The 10,964-nt window shown below is 32.9% G+C and overlaps 1 protein-coding gene across 1 annotated transcript; it reads right to left on the bottom strand.

Annotated features, from left to right (window-relative positions):
• LOC109360807 (probable beta-D-xylosidase 7) lies at positions 240–6,136 on the bottom strand. Its single transcript, XM_019605936.1, has 6 exons — positions 5,618–6,136; positions 5,239–5,538; positions 4,496–4,665; positions 4,158–4,255; positions 1,233–2,006; positions 240–992 (listed from the first exon to the last, which is right to left on the bottom strand). The coding sequence occupies exons 1-6, from the start codon at positions 6,023–6,025 to the stop codon at positions 403–405; spliced, it is 2,340 nt and encodes a 779-aa protein (XP_019461481.1). The 5' UTR covers positions 6,026–6,136; the 3' UTR covers positions 240–402.

Genomic DNA, 10,964 nt, shown 5'->3' with positions numbered 1-10,964 from the left:
GGTGTCCTATGATATTCGTTAGTAGATATAAAATAAAATTTTATATTAAAAAATACATTTTTCATTTTAATATATTAAATACCTTAACTTTCAATACTAAACTATCATATTTTTTATGTTCAAGATAACATGTTAATCGGTGGAAGCCGGATTCTTTACAAAGTTTGTGATTATAAGTTTATGACATGTGTATCTAGATTTAAAAATAACATTAATATCGTATTTTGTATTTTTAAGGATCTTAGGACCCTCCACTTTTTAGGCAAAAATAACACTGACATTTGTGATTTTTTTATCAAAGAGTGTATGCGGATACAATGGCTTTTGAATGAACTGAAATCACAATACATTGATTAGTCACAAGATCCTTAAAGTCAAGACTCAATCCATTGCATGGTTGCATCAGGTAATGATATTTAATGGGTACTCTTCTTCTCCTGCTATCAATATATAAGACCCTTCTTCTACTACCTTTAAACCAGCCTCATTTGCTGTGCTAAGATGCTCACAAGGACTTATCTCAAATCCTACTTGAGATTTTTCTCCTGCATCTAGCTTCACACTTTGAAAACCCACCAACTGTTTCACTGGATTTCCATTTCTCTGTTTTGCTTGCCTCATAAACAACAATACCGGATGTTTCCCCATCATGCTTCCATGATTTGTAACTCCCAAAGTGATTGAGACAGACATGCTTTGGCATGTTTCTTCGCTTAAGTCTGAAACCAGTTTGTAACGGATGGTTTCGGAATTTTCAACCATCAAATGAGTGGATGATTGATTTAAGTGAATGTTGTTCTTTGCAACAGAAACAAACTCATAGGAATATTTTGAGTAGCTTAGGCCATAGCCAAATTCATACACCTTTGGACCCGTGTAAAATCGGTAGGTTCTCCCGGGATAGCCTGATGATGGATCAGCTCTCATCCTCATGTCTGTCATTGGTACTCTGATGAAATCCTTTGGATACCAAGTAATTGGAAGTCTCCCTCCTGCATTCCAATGATGAAAAAAATACATCATTTTGAGTAATGCATTGGGAAAAACATAATTTCACAAACTATAGATATGTGCACAATTTGTACCATTCAGAAAAAAATAAGTGAAAGCAGGTGTTTCTAGTAGGGGTGTTTATGCAAGGATCATTACTCAAACTTTTAGATCTATGAAGTGGTTAGTTTGATTCTTTTGACGTTCCTTTGTTCATGGATAAAGTACAGAAGAAAACTCACCTGGGTTGTGGTCACCAAATATAATCTGTGCAAGGGCCAATCCTCCGAGTTCACCAGGATAACCAGCCCACAAGATGCCTCCAATTTTGTTGTCAAACTTGGCGAAAGTGATATCTACAGGGCCTCCAGACAAGAGCACCAAAATAACTGGTCTCTTAGAAGCTTCAGCAATGCTGTTGATGAGTTCTTGCTGCTTGCCTGGCAAGTCTAGCTGATCGCGATCATTTGATTCCCTCTCCTGGCTTTGATCCAATCCCATAACCAAAACCACATAATCAACCTTTTTTGCAACTTCCACTGCCTGATTTATTTGAGCAGAAGCACATTGTGTTCCATCATCACATCCGCGATGATAAATGGTGTTCTTAGCATAGTGCTGAAAGCCTTGCAATAGTGTCACCAATTTACAAGGACTGCCAAAATAGTTTCCTAGAACAGCGAGTGATGAAGCATTGGCATTCGGGCCTATCACTGCAAGGGAGATACTTGGGTTTGTTTTCGGAAGTGGGAGAAGTGCTTTATTGTTCTTCAAAAGGACAATGCCATTTCTTGCAGCATCAAGAGCTAGTTGCAAGTGTTGTTTGGAACATACTTGACTGGCACCAATCATGCCAAATAAAAGCTTGGATGGATTTCCATCGAACAAGCCTAGCCTTATTCTAATAGAGAAAAGATTCTGAAGGGCACGGTCGATTTGATATATAGGTACTTTTTTCTGCGACACTGCTGATTTACCATGTTTTGTTATGTAATCACCACATTCCACATCCATCCCTGCAAAATTGGGTCACACAATCATGACAGTACATCTAAATTGCAAGTGTTAACTACTAGTTTAAATGAGTGGTTTTGTTCACACACCACTTTGATAGTGAGCATGGTCCAAAGTAATGTGTGTGGGTGATGGGATCTTCAATTCATGTATATTAAAAATGTTGTAGAAGTCTATAAAATTATTGAATTAGAAAGTATTGTGTTTACTTCCTTTTTTTACACATGCATATGAAACCAGATAGAATACAAAAAAATGTATGCACAAAAGTTTTTTACACTATAACTATATCATGTTAATATTTAATCGATCATTGACTCTTAAATATAAGTATCACAAATTAATGCTAGACGATTTGTTGATTGTATATATATCTTTACACTGACACTCTTGATTTTTTTACACTTCAGTAAAAAAATCATGTGGAAGATTTACACTTCCGTACAGAACCACATAGAATGATTTTTTACTCTTCTGCATGAATTCATAAACAAGATTAGGGTGTGAAATTTAAATATTAGGATGTCAAAATTGAATCCCAATAAAAAATAGATAACACTCATGATTTTTTTGACAATAATTTTTTTTGGGTTACTTTTAGACTTTTAAACACCCCTACTAGAAAGGGAAATGCCAGCTGAAAGTATTGTTTCGGATATACGCAAATACTAAGAATAAGGTACACCATTCCTAATTTTTCTGCCCCACCAATAAGTTTAGTTGTCCCTCAACCCCACCACCTCTATAAAAGAGGCCACAGTATTAATGGGCGTGGACAGAGAATTTGGACATTTTCCGTTTGAAGGGCACACATATAGAAAGTAAGCATAAATTACATGTTTTTTAGCAGCACGTGAAAGTGATGGTTGTTTTGAGAATAAGAATGAAAGCCCTACTAAATGTATGCCAGTTTTTGTTTAAACCACATGTATCAATCCTGCTAAGGGAAGGATTACTATTGTCGACAAAGCACTTTATACCGAACACAATTGTATTTTCAGGGACTCTAACTCAAGATCCCTGATTAAGCTAGAACACTCCCCGCCAATTGGCCTACTAGCTTATTGGTAAATTTATGGTATTTGGTAGAGAATCAGAAAAAAACAAGTGAAAGAATCTAAACACTTTTCTATGTTTATTGGTAAATGTATGGCATATGGCATTTGCAGTACGTACAGATTAGGAACAACCCCATCACCTTTTTGCGTCCAGAACAAAAGCTATTGGAGGGAGGGATAAGGAGTGTTAACAATTTTAGACAGGGACATTTTTATCATACCAACTTACCAAAAGTTGAAAAAATTAATAATCTTGTCATGAAATTTGTCACAGATTCAAAAATTGAGACTGACTATGTAGAGTACAATTAAGCCAAGACTCATTTATAATAGTTTAGATATCTCTCTATGAACTAGTTTTTGGAGTAGAGTTAGACCCAATTAACTCATAAACCTTGATAAAAGTTGGGGTAATTTTTGAGAAAAAAGTATAATAAATATAAAATCCATAAACTTGAAATATGTTGGTGTAATTTTTCCTAATCAATACTAGTAACCAATGTAACACTAATGGTGTGTTTGCTTTTTTCAGTAGAGCAGACCTTAAAAGAACATTTAGCCAACGCCTACTAGTTGTCTTGTCATAGCAGTTTTTAGCCTGAATCACATTTGAGAGAACATGTAAACTTAAAACCAAATATGCTATAAATTGAGTTGAAGAATTGTTTTAAATAATTCTTTGATCACTCATTATAATTAGTACTAATCTTATAAATAAATAAATATAGGTAAAGATATATCGAACAATACGTATAAAACGGATCATAACACATTGAGCAGAAAGAAGATTGATGGGTGAAAATGAGAGATTTGGCATGTGACCTATGGGGACCAGGATTTGGTGGAAGTGTGGGCCAAATATATGACTTTGCTAATACTAAAGTTAAAGAAAGTGGACCGACCAAAGAAAAGTATCATGCATTGTGTTATAGAACCTTGCCTTGATTATTAAGTCCTACTTGCCAATATAATGGTTGTTTTATTTTTTGGTCCATGCAAATACAAAGGTTTAATACTCTTATGATATTATCATCACATAAACAAGGGAAGAAAATATGCAGATAAAAACAAAGGATGAGACAGAGTCCACAATACCAGCTTTAAGGACATCGGCTATAGCATCCTCTGCTGTTTTTGCATAACCTTGTTCCTCATGTATAATGGATACTGCTCCACAATCTGATGTAATATACCTATATTTGACAATCAAACACTTTCTTATTAAAAAATAACTCAAAGAAGTAATATGTCATTCTCACAATCTGGTGAAATTGTAACTTAAAACAGGGGAATGAATAAATAAATAAATAATGGATCGATTTGAAAAGGAATTTTCACCAAAAAAAATCTAAAAGAAAGTAATGTGCCACTCTCACATTCACTAGTGAAACCATTATTTCAAAAAAGCAAAAATATATACAGTTATATTATACCCATGGAAGTTCCATTTGTTTCTAGCTGTTCCGGTTAAAAGATTGAAGTCTGCGCAATTTGGAACACCATTCACACGGTTGTAAGCACACATTATCCCACTGGCTCGACCTTGCAGGATGCAACTCTGAAATGGAGGCTGATATGTATCTGCTAAATCTTGTAAAGTGACCTGAGAATCAGAAAAGATTTTGGAGAATTCAGATAATGAAAAGGCAAAAAAGATATACTAAATCATAGAAGTACAATAATAAATTCTTAGAATCAAAATTCCGTGATTCACAGCAATTATTCAGGAGAGTATGACGAAGCAAAAGCACTAAGACAATTGTTTATTAAATAAAATTACAACTACAATCACAAAGAATCCAATGCACACTCAATATGATTTGTTACAAATGAAAAGACAAAGGTAGAATGTTTAAACTATTCTATTCTTTTTTATAAGCACCTTCATATTAGATTAAGAGGCTCAGTCTCTGCAAAACCATAACATGTTTGTCGTGTGATCTAGAAGTTTCAAATCCTAGTAAACCAACTGAGGCTGCATACATCTATCTTAGCAAACAGCGCTAGGACCTTGTTTACTATTATATTAGATTCCTTTTATATCGGTCCGATTGTCATGCGTCAATAATAATGAGACAAAAATAGCAATAATAATGAATGTTTATATTTTTTAATTGACATACATGTTTTTATTAGTACAATATAATATATAGGCAGATTCTAGCACAACACTTACTCGAGCATTGAAGACAAAGCGATCCAGACCCTTCCAATGGTCCAAATCATATGCAGTGAAGTGCTTACAACAAGCAGAAGCTTGAAGACGCTCACCCAATCTCCCTCCTTGTAATGAATCTCCTTGAAGTCCTCTCACATAAGCCACTGCATACTTAGCTGTAACAAGAGGATCCTCCCCAGGTGTTTCTTGCCCTCTCCCCCATCTTGGGTCCCTAAATATATTTATATTTGGTGCCCAAAATGTCATTCCCTCAGCTTGCCCAGCATTATACACTCCTCTTGCTTCAGTTCCAATTGCCTACATACCCATAACATTATAACACAAAAAAAGGAACCTTTATTCTATTGGGTCATAACTCATAATGTGAGTCACTCACCTTGCTTATTTGGTACCAGAGATTAGGGTCAAAAGAAGCAGCAGTGAGAATAACTTGAGGGAAGCTAGTTGCTGATTTGATAGTGCCATTGAATCTGATGCCAGGTCCAGCGTTGGCAACTCCGTGCAATGCTTCGCTCCACCATTGGTAACTCGGGATACCGAGTCGGGGAATGGAAGGGGCTGTGTTAACGAGTTGGGAGAGTTTTTCATCCAAAGTGAGTCGTGAGACAAGGTCTTTGGCCCTTTGAGCGATGGGGAGCTTGGGGTTACAGAATGGGTAGGATCTAGTGGTTGGGTTGGAGCTGTCACAAGAATATGGAGGCTGAGTTGACTCGGTAAAGACGAGTTGGTAGTGAGTTAGGAGAAGAATAGAGAGAATGGGGATGAGAAAGGAAGAGAGACCCATGCTTTGATGGAATTGGAAGTGAGGTTGTATAACACTATAACTGAACAAGTATAGATGGTTTTATAAAAGACCTGTGTCTCGTTGTTGATAGGAACACATAACGTGCTAATGCAGAAAAAAGAGCTTTATGGTCCTCTTGTTTTCTTTATTATAATGATTATATCTTGAAAGAAGTACCCTAACTTCCTGAAATTATAATACGCCGGTACTATAAAAAATTAAATATCAATCAGAAGAAAAACCAACATAAAGAAGGAGAGGCTAAAGGGAGGAGTTTAGTTTTCTCATTTAAAGTACATTACCCTAAAACCTGTACTATTTGCAAATGAACCTAAATATAAGTGTCTGTAGCAAGTTAAAAAAGAGGACTGGTCTACTCTTTATTTTTGACTGGCCATGAAACCATTCATGGCACAGTTTGCGAGAGTGAATTGTTTTTTCTGTTGTGGTTGAAGATAAGAAACCCAACAGTATTGTCAGATACCAAACACAGGACGTGCCTTTTTTATATCTTCGAAGAAAATATTGTTTTATATATCTAGTTATCTAATATTCTCTTCCGTTATTTTCATATTTTTAAGTAATTCAATAGATAGAGATTTATTAAATTTTAAATAATCACATATATTTAACAAAAAAATTCACTCATTCATGAAACTAAATATTTTCTTTTACTGCTGAAATTATTTGAATAGATGATAAAAAATATTATAAAAAGGATTAGAGAGAATAAAAAATTGATACTACGTCCAAACACAAATATTTGAAAAAACTCATTCACTAAATTATAATTTTTGTAATTAATTACATAATGTCATCTTTAAAATAATTTTGATCTATTTTAAATATATTCTCAATCTAGCATTATGATTCGAAGTTAAAGTTTACTTCTTAATCATAAATTTCTAAAAAATCTATATATCAATTTTACATAAAAAAAATATATATCATTTTAGTAGAATCCAAATATCTACTTATATTTGATCTGATCTCTAGAATGATAAAAATATAAATTAATATTTAAACATCACGAATGTTTATCACATACCAACTACCAAAAACTTAACTTTTAAAAAAATTATTCATAAAAAATAAAAAATTACTAATTTATTAATTTAATATTTTTTAGACAATATTAAAAAAAATTAAAATTTATAAGGATCAAGTTAACAACACAAAAGATTTTGAGAGGCCAAAATCAATTTTATGTTTTGATAATACTACTTTCTTAAAGAGAAACAGTGATGCTCACAAAATTTACCTATTATTGTAATAGGTTAGTAAGTGATTTTAATTTATTTCTATATTTAGAAGAGTGGGCCGAATACTTATATCCACCAAAAAGAAGAGTGGGCCTAGTTGAACCCGGTCCACCACCATGCTACCAATACCACGCTTTTTCCTCAAAACCATAATCACAACCTATTCACCTTCGTCACCATCGTCTCTATCTTTATCCTTAATCTTCATACACTGGTGGACCTTTGTCTTCACCAAATCTATCATCATTACATTTATAAATTCTTTTAAACTGATTGTTTATGTTTATTCTTTTCTCATATTGTAATCTATCAACATTTTTGCAGTATTGTCCCAAAAGAGTCGCCTTGTGGTGTATAGAAAACATTGTGGTATGTTTTAATGAGAGTGATGGAACCTCTCACTTTTTAACCAATCCGTTGCAGGGTCTTTATGGTACAAGGAGTAGTGCTGCTTTAAATTTAGGCGCATGTTATTGATTTCCGTATTCAGAAGCTTAAGTAGACAAAAGAGAAAAGACACATGGAACTGACCAAGATCATGTTAGGAAGCAAACCAATAACTCCTTTTATTATAACTAAGGGCATAGCAATAACTCATTTGATATCTGGCTTCCCTTTGCTATATTCATGATATATATGCATAATTAAAGCAGCTTCTAGAGTGCTCTACTTGCTGGATTTATCTATGAGATATACATGATATTTTGATAATGGATTAATAAGTTTGATGGAATGGCTAAAATATTTTGTTATTCAAATTTTATTTGTGGGGTAAGATTGTGTATATTTATCTTCATCAAACTTTATAAGTGAGAGTCTCATGTCGCTAATTTAAAAAAAAAAATAAACGAGGACCACCTAAAACTTTTATCTAACATTTTGTTTACATATTTCAGTACTTACCACATCTGATCCATCCCTATTTGGACCTAAGCCGAGTAAACAAATGAGTCTAAAAAATCTCTATTATCCATCCACCAATTTTCTTTCTCATTTAATCCTTCTGTCTCCATAGGGCCATTTTAGTCTTTTGCATAATTGAACTTCATAAAAGAAAGAGCACTTTAGCAGTTTACCCTCATGCTCCCATCAATTCTCTCTCAAGAAACATTTCAGTCTTGGCATTCAATTTAAAAATATAGATTCTTCTGCCTCTACTAAATATCACCAATTTATGGATATATAGAATCACAAACCAAAACCTTTCAATGAACCCATATTCCTTACTCCTCTTCCTCCTCCAAAGGTGAGGTGGAGAAATTTCACATTTTTTCTTCACGTTCTTTTTCATATTTTTTTCCACATACCTTATATTTATTAATTAATAATCACTTTATTCCTTTAAAAGAATCAAATTATTATTTTTGTCTTAAAAAGTATGGTACATAATCAAATAATCAATGTTATAAAATAAGCAAAACAATGTAACTATAATTATTATAAAAATGAATGACTATAATTATTATAGAGTGAAAAATGATTCAACGACAAAAGATCCATGCTCTTGTTTTTGCAATAATGGACTACAAAGATTAACCATCCAGATACTTTTCATACTTAAATATCACTATTGTATAGTCAGACTTCCATGTCAACGAAAGCACCTTAGACCCATGCCACAAGCCATATATCTTCAGAAACATTTCGAATTTTCGATCACGACCTTAATCAATTCAATTTAAAAATATAGATTCTTCTAGATATAGAAAAACCAAACAATTCAATAAAACCCAATAGAAGGACGGTTCATGGGGCTTGCTAGTTGCTACACCATTGAATGGTCCTCAAAATTCAATGGCTAAACTTCTTAAAAACGCAAGCATTCATTATAATCAATTAGACCCATGACTCTCTCTTCTCTCTTCCCACCTTTCCAGCTCAAATTGTTGAAAAACGGGGTATAAGAATTACAACAAGACAAAAATCGATAAATTTCTGATTAAAAAAGACAAAAAATCAATTAATTCGTTATGGGAAAACGCGGACATTTTGATCAATTTGACTTTCCATAATGTTGGCCTCCCTGTTTTAATTTCATATCAACTCCATACTTGTTTCTAGTAAAATCTGGTCATCCAATATCACAATGAGTCCAAGTACTCCTAGTCAATCTCTTTCTTCTACTAACTTTATGCATTAAATTTGAACTTAATTATAGCTACAACAATTAAAGGAAAACTTAATATTTTGTGTTCAGCAAGCAAGATAACCAAAAGAGATAGGACGAAATGAAACTTGCACGTATCCTTCGTAGTAGTAGGGTGATGATTGAATGATACGATTTGTTCATAATTAACATGGAGGACCATAATTACTACGAACTATTTTCTAAGAAGTGAAGTTTAATGTCCATGACGTAAATCATTTAAGAGTCAATTTGATACCAAAAAGAATTAATTTCTTTCAAAGTTTTGTGTTTGTCTTTCCCATCAAGTATTAAAATTTAATTGAATCATTAAAATATAATTGTATTAGGAATTTATTTAGTCAAATAATTTGACTCAAAATTTAATTGAATCATTCAAATATAATTGTGTTACCCAAGTACATTTATTTACACTAATAGTTTAAGTGGAAAGAGTAAATAATTTAAGTTTATTATGGAAGACAATTTTGATAAAATAAAGATAATTGTGTGCAAATTTAACAATTTTTCACCAATGTTACTAATATCCAACTCTCCCTATTTTAGTTTGTACTAATCACTCCAAGTGTGTAATTACAATTTTCAACAAGTGTCACCCATAAGAATCAAATTCTTTATACTTCGGTTTTTTGAATCTAATTAGGTTTTATACCATTATATAAATATTTGTGGAGACAACCAATTAAACATTGTGAACACATTAAAAATTTAATCCTAATTAAAATTTAGTTATAAATGATAGTATAAAAAAGCATAAACATAATAACACTTATCTCTAATTATGACGTGGTGGATATGTCTCCATACAAGTTTTTCTCATACCACTAAACCACCAACTTATTGGTATGCACGCACTAATCTATGGTTAGAGGAGAGAGTATTACTTAATTGTCAACTTAAATTACATTAAATTACAAGCACACAAATTCGGGCATGAACCGAGGAAAATAAATAAAGGCTTCACCTGGCACACCATTTTTCCATAGAACGACTCTCAACGAGTAGTTTTAAAAATAACCCTCAATACTGGCTTGTGCCTTCACGGAGTGGGACAAAAACCAGAAACAAAAACGTATTGTGTGAGATTATGTAGCCAAATAGGACGAGCAAAAGAATAATATAATGTGGTATGAAGGATATCATAGATATTGTAATAGCATGTTAACTTAGAATTTCTGCTATTTGTGCAGCATATTTTTCTGCATATCAAAATTTTGGCATCGTGCTATTTTTTAACATTCTATTAAGGTCCAACTTTTGGTGTTAAAAATGATTTTGAGAGTTAGGACCTGCTAGAATCAGATCAAGCCAATTGATTAGCTAGTTAGCTTGCCAATAGATTGTACTAATACTATACAAAAGTACTCTTCGTAATTAAAGAATCACACCAACATCTTTCGATCACCTCGATTTAAAAACCGTATTTCAGTATAGGAAAATTCAATAGTTTAAATTAGTGAGTATGAGTAATTATGATTTAATTCTTACAAAACTACCAAAAGATACACAACAAAAAACAATCTATCAATAG

The sequence above is a fragment of the Lupinus angustifolius genome, chromosome LG11, assembly GCF_001865875.1.
Source record: "Lupinus angustifolius cultivar Tanjil chromosome LG11, LupAngTanjil_v1.0, whole genome shotgun sequence".
Taxonomy (NCBI): Eukaryota; Viridiplantae; Streptophyta; class Magnoliopsida; order Fabales; family Fabaceae; genus Lupinus; species Lupinus angustifolius.
Note: the sequence above shows the minus strand (reverse complement) of the source record. Positions and strands in the feature narration are given on the sequence as shown.